The sequence below is a fragment of the Rhinolophus sinicus genome, chromosome 5 (genome assembly GCF_057876585.1).
Source record: "Rhinolophus sinicus isolate RSI-liver-muscle chromosome 5, RSI-T2T, whole genome shotgun sequence".
Taxonomy (NCBI): Eukaryota; Metazoa; Chordata; class Mammalia; order Chiroptera; family Rhinolophidae; genus Rhinolophus; species Rhinolophus sinicus.
This window is the reverse complement of record NC_142505.1, coordinates 40,898,212-40,912,865: the sequence shown is the minus strand read 5'-3', so window position 1 is coordinate 40,912,865 and position 14,654 is coordinate 40,898,212. Positions and strand designations below refer to the sequence as shown.

The 14,654-nt window shown below is 35.0% G+C and overlaps 1 protein-coding gene across 17 annotated transcripts in view; it reads right to left on the bottom strand.

Moving 5' to 3' along the window:
* TMCC1 (transmembrane and coiled-coil domain family 1) overlaps window positions 1–14,654 on the bottom strand; it is a 177,216-nt gene that overhangs the window by 53,026 nt on the left and 109,536 nt on the right. Inside the window, exon 1 of one of the 17 annotated variants that reach the window (XM_019746882.3) lies at window positions 2,949–3,094. The exons of 14 other annotated variants lie outside the window; for them this stretch is intronic. In XM_019746882.3, coding sequence (XP_019602441.1) covers window positions 2,949–2,975 — 27 coding nt within the window. In that variant the 5' untranslated portion in view covers window positions 2,976–3,094. Of the gene's footprint in view, window positions 1–2,933; window positions 3,095–14,654 lie in introns of those variants that run through there. 2 more of the 17 variants (XM_019746856.3, XM_019746875.3) reach the window with 2 other exon arrangements.

Genomic DNA, 14,654 nt, shown 5'->3' with positions numbered 1-14,654 from the left:
ACTCCGGCTTTTTTCTCCCTGTACCCTCTACCGGGAATGCTCATTCCTCAGACAGTTGTATGGCTAATCTACTCACCTCTTTCAAGCCCTTCCTCAAATGTCTCTTTTTAAATGAGGCTTCTACTTACTATCCCATTAAAAATGGCAGTCTATCCCTAGCACTTCCAACTTCCTTACCCAACTTTGTTATTTTTATAGCCCATCCCTCTCTAACATATTCTACAGTTTAATTAGGCTTATATTTATTGTCGTCTTCCCCAACTAGAATGTTAGCTGCATAAGGGCAAAGGATTTGTCTGCACTTTTCACTGTTACCCCAAGTCTATCTCAAAGTCTAAACCCTGATGTATAGACTCAATAACTGTTCAATGAAGAAATGATTTGTTTACACCACCCTCTGTTCCAGACGGGATATACTGGAGGTGTCATTTAATCATTTCTGGTATGAATTAAAATAATCTATGACAAATGTTTTTAAGCTTTAAGTCAGAGTTCTTGACCTCTTTCCCTCCAGTAGTCTTAAGGGATATAATACATTCACATGAGTTCACTAATTTTAAAGAGACGAAGGTATTTTGAGCACTGGGAATAGGGAAACACAACTTGAAACAATCTCCTTTTGGTGCAGTGTTGTATACTTCTCATCAAATCACTGCTCTAGCTATTTCTTTTTAATGGAATTCAATTAAAAAGAAAGCCTACAATTGCCAAATAATGTGGGCAGACTTTTGTATTATTCTCTTGGAATGTGACCTTTATGTGGCACTGAGCCCTATGGGATAATGAGATTGAGGTCAAGAAGCAGTATGAAGGTTTAGATATGAGGGGAGTTTTATTTTTTCTTTCAAAAGTTCACTGTTTAATATAACGACAGCCCAATGTAAATAACACTTGTTTAAAAGGTACAGCATCTATATGTGACCAAGTGATTACACATTATGTTCTAAATTGCCACTGTAAATTCTGGGCATTTGAACAATAAACTTAGGCAATATCATTTGTACAATAAACTTGGCCTATTCCTTAGGCCAAAGAATTGTCTGTAATGTTTGCATTACATATATGCTTTTAACATAAACATACAGATGTGTAGTGTTGCAGGGTTATTAAGAAAGGAAAAGAGAATTATTAATCTTTAGAACTGGTCAACATCCACAGTATTATAATTTTATGTATTTAAAATATAGATATGTTCAACATTTATAGAATGGGTTTTATAATGTCCCACTTTTCTAAAACTCTCCATTTATTTCTTAGAATCAGATACATTTGTCCCTCTTGAGTCTTCCTTCAAAATGTTCATTCTACAGTTTAGAATGACCTCTTCACAAAGCACAGTAGTTTGTGTTCTTGCTATCTGGGTTGGTATACCCAGAGAGTCATATTAAAAATTCCAGATACTGGAGCAAGTACCTCATTTCTGAACATTTTAATCTTTGTTTCATTAAGAGTATTTTAGTACATCAGAGTTGGTGAACAGTATGAGTAAGTGAGAGAGAGAGGTGGGTAGATAAGGAAGGAAACGGTTTAATCTACAATCATTTACTCAGGTACTAAGTGTGTGTGTGTGTGTGTGTGTGTATTTTATATATGTATGCAAACTTTCTCTTCTCATGAATTAATGCAGTCAATGGAGAAAATCAAATCAAATCAAGAATATTTAAAGAATGTTCTACATTTCTCTCCTTCCTCTAGACTGTCAATAATGGAGAAAAAGTAGTTAACTTCTGTTTTACTATTGGTCTCTACCCTCTGTCCTTTTAGGGCTCTCTTAAAATTCTTTCCTTCTGACCACCCCATTCAACCTGGGCTAGCATTTTTCATAAAACATAGATATGTAAACTGACCTTTTGTAACCTTAGAATAAGCAGAGATGTGCCAGGGTTTTAAAATCCAAGATACAGAACAAACAACAGAAAAAAGGGGTACAGACCAGATGCACAAATCTGTTGACAAAGTTGGCATTTAAATTATCAACCACAGGCATAAGAGAGTAATTCAATATCAAACTTCAGAGTGAAAAATCTGTTCAGATCTTAAATCCAATGGCTCAACTGCAAACTATTAATAATGTACATTAACTTTAGAATCAGGTAAAACTATAAAGAATCTGCTTTGCTTTAGCATTTCTTAGAAAATGTCTATATCATTTATAAAACCAACTCAAAAAGTATGGTAAAAATCAAACTTTAGGCCATTTTCTACGTAAGAATATGGATGAAATGTGAAAATGGTGGTTGTGTTGCATAAAGCAGATCATCTTCCGATCCAGTTGCATCTCAGGGACCTGTTCTGCTTATCTGGAGATATGAACTTAGCACTGAGATATGTGCTCACTGCTTTACAATTCAGAAAACAAGTCTTTGGGAAAAACACACTGAAAACAAGTAGCTGAGTGGTAAGAACCTTTTTTTTTAATGTGAGAAATGTTTCAAATGGCTCTAATCCAAATTCTTATTTGTTATGAACGCCTGGCATCTTCAAATTTAACCCAAGCTTTTCCCAAGCTGCCACGGCAACCCAAACTCTTTTGTTCACTGAAGGACGCACTTACTTTTGCTAACTATTTTGCCTAAGAGAGTGAGGATGACACTGATTCTACACTGAAGCAGCCCACCATACAGGAGAGTCAGAACATTCCAGTGTGCTCTGAGCATGCCCACACGGCCAAAGAGCTCCCTGCATTCTGCCCAAATAGCTGAGGGTAAAATGTACAACTAAGGAAACACGTAACATGTTTCTCGATTATTGCAACCTCACATGAGTCAGTTTAAAAATAGCAAATGCCCGTGGCTGAAATCTATTGCTGAAAAATGCTAAGTTTCAACAGCTCAAAGCATTTCCTGTGCCTGTCTATTCAACCAGCCCCCACTTAAAGCTGTAGAATTATAGAATTAAGGAAGAAAATTCAATAAAAAAAGACAGATACACACACATACACAACATACGGTTTCTGAGGAGAGTGAGGGTTCCATGCTTGTGAGGGAGAAGGTGGAGGAATATGCCGAATAACCCTCGGGTTTCTCCCAGATTTGAACATGCTGTACTGTGCCATGAGGTCAGCAGAGACTGACTCCAGCCCTGTGAGGCTGAATTCTACCCTGACAAAGCAGTATCACTGTAATATGAAACAGGAGGATCCAGGGCATGTTGGCTGCTGTACAGAGTGGCTGTTCTAGAAAGTAATGGCAATTCCAAAACAAGAGATCTCTGCTGTCACATGAGAGAATTTTCAGCCCAGTTAAGCAATACGCACCAAAAATACTTTGAATCCCAAACATAAGCAGCTCAAAATATTAAAAGGTAGGAAAGAACTTTTCTCCTTGAACCTATTTTGTGCCTGAAGGAAACACACAGGAAATAAAACATTGAAGAACTACTGGTTATTTGATTTCTATCACAAATAATATATGGACTCTAATGTGAGACAAGACCGTGCGCTGAGCAGTGTGATCCAGCTGCAGAACCCCAAACTTTCTCCGTGACTTTACAATGGAGCATGGAGGATATTCTGAAAAAATATTTCTGGTAACAGATGTATGCCACAACCAAAGATATGGTAAATAACCTCATTTCTCACATTTACCCAAAAGGCAAACTTTGCTACAAACCTAACGCACATTCTTGTTTCTTTTCAGGACACCAAGAATGTATACAAGTGCACTGTTAGAAATAAGGGAAACACTAAAAAAGGTCTTAGATATGAAAAGGAGCCAGAACACAGAATTTCTGTCAAGAGAAAACATAGGGCAACAGACATAGTCCTTGACATCTGTGGTCTCCCTTACATTATGGAAGTTCTACTATAGACCAAAGTGATCCAATCTTTTTCACAAATAAAATGGAGCCAGGAAACAGTAGTAAACACAGGGTATGGTGATGAAATAAAAACTGCGTGATAGCACCAACAGGAAGGTCAATTTGTTAGAAGTTCTTCAATAGTTTAGTGTTAGCACAGATTGAATGAAGTTGAAATTTTAAATAAATTGAAATTTTATCCTATGTCATACTATCACTTAAAAAAAAAAAGTCTGTCAAAGCTCACTGTTACTTATAGGAAAAAGTCCAAACACTTAGGTATGTTACACAAAGAACATGACGATCAGGTCCCCACCCACTGTTCTCATTCCATCTCTCCCGTTATTGAACAGTCATTATTGCCATTTTACATGCAGAGAATGGAATAATAGAGGTTAGTTACTTGCCCATGGTTACAGGGCTAAGTGGCAGGGCTGGGACTTAAAGCCACATCACACAGTTGTGACTCCACGTTCTCACCTACTATGCAGTTTATGTTTACGATAAGAGCTCTATCTTTAAGGAATCAGTGGAGGCAGAACATGAGCACCTACAGGGATGTTCAGAGGAAGCGAGGAAAGTGTATCACTATGTGCTGGAGAAAAGATTCAAAGTTACAGGCGGAACTTGAGCTGAGCTAGTCATTCAAATATTTGAGGCACTGTTTGGGCTCTGGAGAAACGTCAGAGAACAAACAGATTATGCCTATATTCTAGCTGGGGAAGACAGCCAATAAACAAATGTAATAAATACATAATATATTCACTGGTGATAAAATGCTATGAAGAAAAATAAACCAAAATAAAGGGGATAAACGATAATGGGACCTCTCTGATAAAATGATATCTGACCAGAGATCTGAATAAAACCATGTGGATATCTGGGGAAGGCTATTCCAGGGAGAGATGTGAAGTTCGCGGGTCCTGAGACAGTACATGTTACATATCTGACATATTGAGGGAGCAAAAAAAGGTCTGTTAATACATAATGTAAGTGGGGTGGGGAGGGGGATAAGGAAGAAACAAATAAAGGAAAAAAAAGAAAGGCTTTTATTTTACTGCAAGATACACTAGCTTTAATTTTATAAATATTAGTTCACTAATCTCACATTTAAAAAGGAGATATATATATTCTTACTATTTACAGATTTCCAAGTTTTTTGGGATCTATATTTGTACCCAAACACCTGACAAATATCTTACAATTTCTAATACTATTTTCCCATTCTTTAAGAAACTTACTTAAATAAAGATACAATCCAGCATCTTATTTATTAACTCTAGGAAATAAAAATATCACCAAATAGAAAAAAAAAGAGTAGTTTCAAAACAGGTAGTTTTTAAATATTGGATATGCAGTCTCCCTTATGTTTAGTAAGTTTTGCTTTGGGTCATTTCATAAGGATCTCTGAAAAAACAATTTACTTTAAACACAAAATTTTATGTTGGTATCTAGACTATCAAAAGAAATTTTGATTCCTGTATTAAAATACACAGGGAACAGTGCCCAGAGAGGTCATTATCATCCATCGAAAAGGAATAATTAACTGTATTACATTTTTGAGTTCTGAGAGTCTTTCTTATAATCTTAACACAATATCACAGAAGATAAATTTGTGAGGGAAGAAGTAAGACATTCCTTTGGTGTATGAGTTTTAGTCCAGTGCCAAAGCTAGGAGACAAAGTAATGTTTTCTTCTATGAATCACAATAGGAACAAAAGTGGGCATCTGGTAAATTATATAAACCTACACAGGTAGATATAACACTCTATAGCTACAGACTTTAGGCCAAAAGTGAACAGGCATTAGTAGGGGACAAAAAGAGTTAGTCATACCTCATCAATAAGGGAAAGGGATAAAATTTTTACACCTCTGAATTATTCTCTTCAAAGTCCAAGATAAAATTTTCTAGTGGAGGGAGCCTATATTAATTTATTAAATAAGTGTTATATGTGCCAGGCACTGTTTTTGGCATTTAGGGACAAAAAACATAAATAGATCCTGCACTCTACTGATTTTAGAGACTATCTGTATTTTCTAGACTACTATTTCTCAACATGTAAAAAAACCTCACATCCTCTTCAGTATATTATTATTCTATATTCTATGTACTCTCACCAGCCAGGAATCTTTTATTATGCTTTGCTTTCTGTAGTTTGTATTTTGAAAATAAGAATTATACTTTTTTTTTTTTACAATTATACATCTCATCAGAGATTCTGATATCTAGAGCCTCCTAGGGATATTAAGAAGTACTATTCAGATCAAACACATCATTTTGTAGTGTGAAACTCAAGGCATTCAAAGGAGAAGTGAATGACGCAGTTGTGGCCACATCCGGTCTAGAATCCATGTTTTCTGATTCTCCATTTGTGTTCTTTATACTACACCATGCTGTTGCCCATCAAACATCTTTTTTCCCACTTCATGCATTCATTTATTCATGTTACAGCAATTTGGTTTCTCTTGCTTACTACTGGTTAAAAACAAAGGAACAAAGAAATGAGCAAAAAACAAAAACAAAACCACAAACATCCTCAATTTTTGCAATGTACTCATTTTGTAGGATATTGCTGGTTTGGTATTTCTGCCTTCTACCTCCACTATACAAATCCTCTGCGAGGGGCTTTTTGGGGACAAATTACTTCTTTGGATGCTGTGTGACAAGATGATCAACAAGATTCCTTTCCAGATCCAGAATTAATTCTGAGGGGGCCGGCAGTGCTATATGAGCTCTTTTGTGTATTTTTTTTTTAATTGAGATATAACTGACGTGTAACACTGTAGTTTTAGGAATACAACATGTATTTTGAAATTATTACCACAATAAGTTTAGTAAACATACATCACCACACATAGTTAAAAAAAGTTTTCTTTCTTTTAAAGATTTTTATTAAAATACAGCTAACATACAATATATCAGTCTCAGGGGTATACCATAGTTGCTCAACATTTATATACCTAAAGAAGTGATCACCGCGATAGTAAGTCCAGCAGCCATCTGACACTGTACCACACTATCATAGTATTACTGACTATATTCCCTATGCTGTACATTACATTATTTGTTTTATACCTGGAAATTTGAATCTCTTATTCCCCCTTCACCTTCTCCCCTCCTTTTAGAATTTTTCAATTACAGTTGACGTTCAATATTCTTTTATATTAATTTCAGGTGTACAGTATAGTGGTGGACATTCATATAATTTAAGAAGTGATCCCCATGACTAGTCTACTACCCACCCGGTGCTACACATAGTTCACAGTTATTACCACATTATTGACTATATTCCCTATGCTTTACTTTACATCTCCAAGACTATTTTGTAACTACCAATTTGTACTTCTTAATGCCTTCACCTTTTCCACTCTGCCCCCCAACACCCCTTCCATCTATCACGCTGATAAATCTAGTACCCATCTGACACCATACATAGTTATTATAATATTATTGACTATATTCCTTATGCTATATACCCTACATCCCCATGACTACTTTGTAATAACCAACTGTACTTTTTAATCCCTTCCTCTTTTTCACCCACACCCCATCTGGCAACCATCAAAATGTTCTCTGTATCTATGAGTATGTTTCTGTTTTGTTTTGTTCACATATTTTGTTCTTTGGATTCTGATATAAGCGAAATCACATTGCATCTGTCTTTCTCTGGCATACTTCACTCAGCACAATACCCTCCAGGTCCCTCAATGCTGCCACAGATGGCAAGAACCCATTCCCCTCCATGGCTGAAAAATATTCCACTGTGTGTATGTATCACCTACTCTTTATCCATTCATTTATTCATGGACACTCAGGTTGCCTCTGTATCTCTGGTATTGCAAATAATGCTGCAATGAACATATGGATGCACACATCCCCTCCAAGTAGCGTTTGGGTTTCTTTGGATAAATACCCAGAAGTGGAATTACTGGGTCCTTCTTTGTCTTGTTATAGCCTTTGTTTTAAAGTCTAATTTGTCTAGTATAAGCATTGCTACCCTAGCTTTTTTCATTTTTTTGTTTCCATTTTCATGAAATATCTTTTTCCTATCCTTTTACTTTCCAGCCTGTGTGTATCTTTCAATCTGAAGTGATTCTCTTGTAGGTAGCATATATAAGGATCTTGTTTTCTTATCCATTCAGCCATGCTATCTTTTGATTGGAGCATTTAATGCATTTACATTTAAAGTAATTGTTGATGTACAGTAATTGCCATTTTATTATTCATTTTATTCATTCATTCATTCATTCATTTTAAAGAAGTACCTCTAAGATTCCTTGTAATTCTGGTTTGGTGGTGATGAACTCTTTAGTTTTTTCTTGTTTGGGAAGCTCTTTATCTGTCCTTCGATTCTAAATGATAGTTTTGCTGGGTAGACTAATCTTGGTTGTAGGTTTTTGCTGTTTGTCACTTTGAATATTTCTTGCCAATCCCTTCTGGCCTGCAAAGTTTCTGTTGAGAAATCAGTGGCCAGTTTTATAGGAGCTCTCTTGTAGGTAACTAACTACTTCTCTCCTCCTGCTTTTAAGATTCTTTGTCTTGAACCTTAGGCATTTTATTAGGTTGGTGCAAAAGTAATTGCGGTTTTTGCAAATTTTTTTTTTTTAAACCTTTTAAACCACAATTACTTTTGCACCAACCTAGTATGATGTGTCTTGGTGTAGGCCTGTTTGGGTTCATCTTGTTTGGTACTCTTTGTGCTTCCTGGACTTGTATATTTCCTTCACCAGGTTAGGGAAGCTTTCTGTCATTATTTTTGCAAATAGATTTTCAATTCCTTGCTCTCTCTTTTCCTTCTGGTACCCCAATGATGCAAATGTTGGCTTGCTTGATGTTGTCCCAGAGGTCCATTAAACTATCCTCATTATTTTGGATTCTTTTTTTTTTTTTTAATTAAAGTTTATTGGGGTGACAATTGTTAGTAAAGTTACATAGATTTCAGGTGCACAATTCTGTAATACATCATCTATACATTATCATATTGTGTGTTCATCACCCAGAGTCAGTTCTCTTTCCATCACCATATATTTGATGGATTCTTTTATCTTTTTGCTGTTCCGATTAGGTGTTTTCTGCTTAGTTATCTACTAAACACTGACTGGATCCTCTGCTTCAGCTAATCTAATGCTGATTCCCTTTAATGTATTCTTCATTTCAGTTATTCTTTATTTCTGACTCGTTCTTTTTTATGGTTTCTATTGCTATTTTTATGTTTCCTATCTCTTTTTTTAAGTTCTCCCTGAGATCACTGAGCATCCTTATAACCAGTGTTTGGAACTCTGCGGCTGGTAGATTGCTTGTCTCCATTTTGTTTAGTTCTTTTTCTGGAGCTTTGTTCTGTTCATTTAGAACATGTTTCTTTGCACATTTTGGCTGCCTCCCTGTGTTTTGTTTTTATATATTAGGTAAAGCTGCTATGCCTCCCAGTCTTAGCAGAGTGGCCTTATGTAGTAGTTGTCCTGTGGGGCCCAGTGGCACAGTCTCCAATCAACCAAGTACTAAGAGTAAGAGAATCAAGGTCCTCGGCCAAGAGCCACAGCTGAACTCTGCGTTAAGGGCTAACATAAACTGCTAGCCATGTGAGTGAGGCCATTTGGGCCTTCCCAACATCCCAACGGGCCAGCCAACACAATGTAAAGCAGAAGAACAATCTGGTCAGTCCATGACAAATAATAGTCATTTTATGCCACTATGTTAAAAAAAATGTTTTAAATTAACACCACAAAAATGACTTCTTAGCAATGTGCACAGGTCTATGAATTTGAAAACAAGCAGAGATTCATACAACCACCAGCGCAATCAGAGCAGTTCTATTGCTCTAAAAGAATCCCTTGTGTAGTTGTACCTAATGCCACTGCTAATCCATAATCCATTCTTTTCACCAGTTTTGTCATTTTGAGAATGTGATATAAACAGAATCATACAGTATATAACTTTTTGAGATGATTTTTTTCTTTTTTACTCAGCACAATGCCTCCTCTGAGATGTAGCCAGGATGTTGTATGTATTAATGGTTCACTTCTTTTAATTGCTGAGTAGTAATTCACTGTATGGATGTACCGGTTTGTTTATTCATTCACTGACCGAAAGACATCTGAATGGCTTCCACTTGGGGGCAATTATGAGTAAATAGAGCTGCTCTAAACATTAGTGTAAAGGGTTTCTGGAAATGTAAGCTTTCATTTCTATAAGTTAAAAACTTGGGCTCACAATGTTGGGTCACATGGTCAATGTATGTTTACCTTAAAAACAAAATCACCAAACTGTTTTCCAGAGTAGTTGTACCATTCTCCCTTTCCTATAAGTAAGCTTGAGAGCTCCAGTTATTCTCTGTATTCTTGACAGCATTTGGAATTGTCAGTTTTTATTTTAGTCATTTGACTAATGGTATCTCATCATAGTTTTAATTTGCATTTCCCTAATGGCTTATAATGCTTAACAACTTTTCATGTATTTATTTGCCACTGTACATCCTCTTTTAGAAAATTTGACCATTTTTTAATTGGGTTGTTTCTTTACTGGTCAGTTTTGACAGTTTTTAAAAATATGTATATATTCTAAATATACAAGCTTTGTCAGGTATGTGATTTGCAAATGTTTCTCCCAGGCTGTAGCATGCCTTTTCATTCTCTTAAGAGTGTCTATCATTGATTAAAATTTTTTAAATTTTGAATTCCTGTTTGTCATATTTTTCTCTAATAAATCGCACTTGTGGTGTCATACCTAAGAACTTTTGACCTAATCCAAGGTCAAAGATTTTCTATGTGCTCTTCTAAAAGTTGTATGTTTTACATATAGATTTATTGTCTACTTTGCGTTAATTTTTGAGGTCTAGGTAGAGGTTCATGTTTTTGCATGTGCATGTTGAATTTTTCCAACATCTTTTTTGGGAAAACACTATCCTTTCTCCCTTGAATTGTCTGCATTTTTATCAAAAATGAATTGGAAATACTTACATGGTTCTACTTCTGAACTTTGTATTCTGTTCCATTAATCTATGTATCTATCCTTTTGCCAATATGATACCATCTTGATTACTGTAGCTTTACAGTAAGTCTTAAAACTGGGTAGAATACTTCACTCAACTTTATTCTTCTTTTCTAAGATTGGTTTGGTATTCTAGTTCCTTTGCCTTTCCATATAAACTTGTCTATAATTACAAAATATCTTGCTGAGATTTTTTTATTGGAATTTTATTAAATCTATGGGTCAACTGGAGAAAAATGACATCTTACTCTACTGAGTCTTCTAGTCCCTGAATGACATATCTCTGTATTTGCGTCTTCTTTAATTTCTTTCATCAATGTTTCAGCATTTCAACACAGAGATCCTGTATATGGTTTTCAAATTACACTTAAGTATCTCTCTCTTGCTGCTTTTATAAACAGTACCCTCCCCCACCCCCTGCAACTGTTCAGTGCAAGTACATAAAAGCTCAATTGGTTTGTGTGGGTTGACACTGGGTCTTTCAACCTTGCTAAACTCACTTATTACTTCTAGGAATTTTTTGTGGATTCCTCAGGATTTCCTATGTAGATAGTCACGTAGTTGTGAGTAGGGTCCATTTTATTTCTTCCTTTCTCATCTATACACCTTTTATTTCTTTTTCTTGCCTAACTGTACTGGTTGGGACTTAAGTACAATGTTAAAAAGGAGTGAACTGGGATGACATTATTTCCTTCTTCCCAATCTTAAAATGAAGAGATTCAAGCTTATACCATTAAGTATGAAGTGAACTGCAGCTAAATTTATTTCAGGTTAATTTTATGACCCACGATATGGCTTATCTTGATGAATGTTTCATTGGATCTGAAAAAAATATGAATTCTGTTATTGTCTGAAGTGTGCCATACATGACAAAAGATCCCATTGGTGGAAAGTGCTATTTAGTTCTACATCCTCCCTAATTTTCTGCCTACTAGTTTCTATAGATCACAAAGAGGAGTGCTGAAGTCTCCAATTATAATCATGGATTATAGTTCTGTCCATTTTTCTTCCAGTATCCTGAAGCTCTGTTGTTAAGAAAGTATTTGTCATATTTTAGCAATGTTAGGACTGTTTTCTTAGTAAACTGATTTTTTTTTTAATCCTTATGCATTATCTTTATTCCTGGTAATTTTCTTTAAAGTCTGTTTTGTCTGATATTAATACATAGCCACTCTAGACTTCTTTTGGTTTATGTTTTTCATGGTATTCTTTTTCCATCCTTTTTCTTGTAATTTACTTATATCATTTATATTTGAAATGAGTCTTTTTAATAAACAGGAGATAATCAGATTGTGCTATAAAAATCCAGTCTGATAATCTGTCATTTAATTGGCATGTTTACACTATTTACATTTAACGTAAATTACTGATATGTTTGGATTCAGATCTCCTGTTTCATTTGTTTTTTATTTGTTCTGTTTTTCATTCCATTCTTTTCTCCTTTGCTGCTTTCTTTTGGGTTATTTGAACATTTTTTAAGTATTTCACTTAAAAATACTAACAGTAATGGGTGTTGGGTGTTTTTCTGTTTAAAATATACATAAACATATATGTACATAAGCATATATGTTGATGAAATGCACTAAATTCAGAATAGTAGTTATCTCTGAAGAAGGGGGAATGGATTGAGGAGTGGTACACAAAAATAAACTCTATCTGAAGCAAATACTTCAAACTAATGAGTTTGAAAAAGCCTGGTAATGGTCTTGGGTGTTTTTCTGTTTGTTTAAAATATTTTATAACACAAAAAATATTGTTCTTTTGACTATATTTTTTGGTAAAGTTTTTTTTGTAAGTGGTTGCTCTACGGATCACAATATTCATGTACTACTTAGAATCAATATTTTACCACTTCAAGGAGAAGGTACAAACCTTATCATCAGGGTTCTTTAACCTTCCTTCCTTATGTATTATATCTATATACATACATGTCCTATCACACAATGTTATAATGTTTTGCTTTCAACTGTCAGTTGAATAATTCAAGAGAAGTATAAACATTTACTCAGATATTAACCATTTCTGTTGCTCTCCCTTCACTGCTGATGCTCCAAGTAGTTTCCTTCTGTCCTAGAACTTCCTTTAGAAATTTACAGCAGGGTCTACTGGCCACAAATTATTTTAGTTCTCCTTCATCTGAGAATGTCTTTATTTTATCCTTGTCTATGAAGAATATTTTTGCTGGATATAAAACCTAAGTTGATATCCTGCCTTCCCCCCACCTGTCATCCCCCAGAACTTTAAAAATGTAATTCCACTTCCTTCTGTCCTCCAAGATTTCTGAGGGGAAATCTCTGCAATCATTCTTTTCAGTGGATTCTTTTTCAGTTACTGTATTTTTCAGATCTAAAATTCCCATTGGTTATCTCTTTTATTCCTTTGTAGAGAATTTCTATCTTTCTCTTCATTTCAAGAGTGTTTGCCTTTAATTGTTGGAACATTTTTATAATAGCTCCTTTACATTCTTTGTCATAGAATACTTATGTCTGTGTTTCCTTGGCACTGGCATCTTTTGACTGATTTTTTTCCATGTGCTTGATTTTCTTTTTTTACCAAATGCCAAGTAATTTTTTATTGTATCCTGGACATTTTAAACACTGTTATGAGGTTGTAGGTAATTTTAAAATTCTATGGAGAATTTTTCTTTTAGCAGGCAATCAATCCAGTTTTCTTCAGGCCATAATTTCTGACCAGCCTTTGGTGCACTGTGGTTCCTGAAATTCAGTTAAGTTTTCAAAGTCTTTGCAGTGTTATTTAGATCTGTCCCACATGTGCGCCAGTCTGGTATGTGGGCAGTGATCTAACCTAAACTTCATTTTTCAAAGAGTAGGTATGGTGTGTGCGGTCGACTTTCTGCATGCACATCACATGGGTAAGTCCAGAAGTTCACAGTAAAATTTAAAGAGTTTATTTCCCACGCTCCTCCCTCTGATAATCTCCCTAGAATTTTCTAGTTCTCTAGAGTCCCCCTTTCCTGTCATCTAGCCAGAAGCTGGGGCTTTTTACTTCATTGTCAAAAAGATGAAGGAGAAAGAAAAAAAAGCAATTGGGGTTCATTCCACCTTTTTGGGACCAAAGCGCCACTGATTAGAGGTTGTGGAGCAATGGAAACTTTCAGGCACTGTTGATGGGAGTTTAAATTTTTGGAATCACTCTGGAAGCAATCTGGCAATGTCTTCTTAAATTGAAGGTAAATATACCGCACAACCCAGTAATTCCATTCCCAGGTGTATATACTGGAGAAACTCATGTCTGCAGAAGATATGTTCAAGAATATTCACTGAAGCACTGTTTATGAAGCAATAAAATACTGAAAACATCCTCTATATCCATTAACAAGAGAATCTATCTAAATTGTGATATATTCATACAATAGAATATTACAATTAAAATAAATCAGAATTATATGCATCAATGTGAATACATTTCAAAATCTAGATATTGAGTGAAAAAAGGAAGTTATAAAAATTACACACAGAGAACCATTTACATAACATTTAAAACCATGTAAAACAACACTATATATTATTTATGGATACATGCATATGCAATACAAGTACATAAGCATATATGTTGATGAAATGCACTAAATTCAGAATAGTAGTTATCTCTGAAGAAGGGGGAATGGATTGAGGAGTGGTACACAAAAATAAACTCTATCTGAAGCAAATACTTCAAAATAATAAGTTTGAAAAAGCCTGGTAATGGTCTTGGGTGTTTTTCTGTTTGTTTAAAATATTTTATAACACACACAAAAAAAGGAAAAATTATGAGAACATAAATATCAGTTACACTGTGAACACTCAAACGTTAAAGATGAAAGAACACTAATCTGATGATGTATTATCTAAACATATACACACACAAA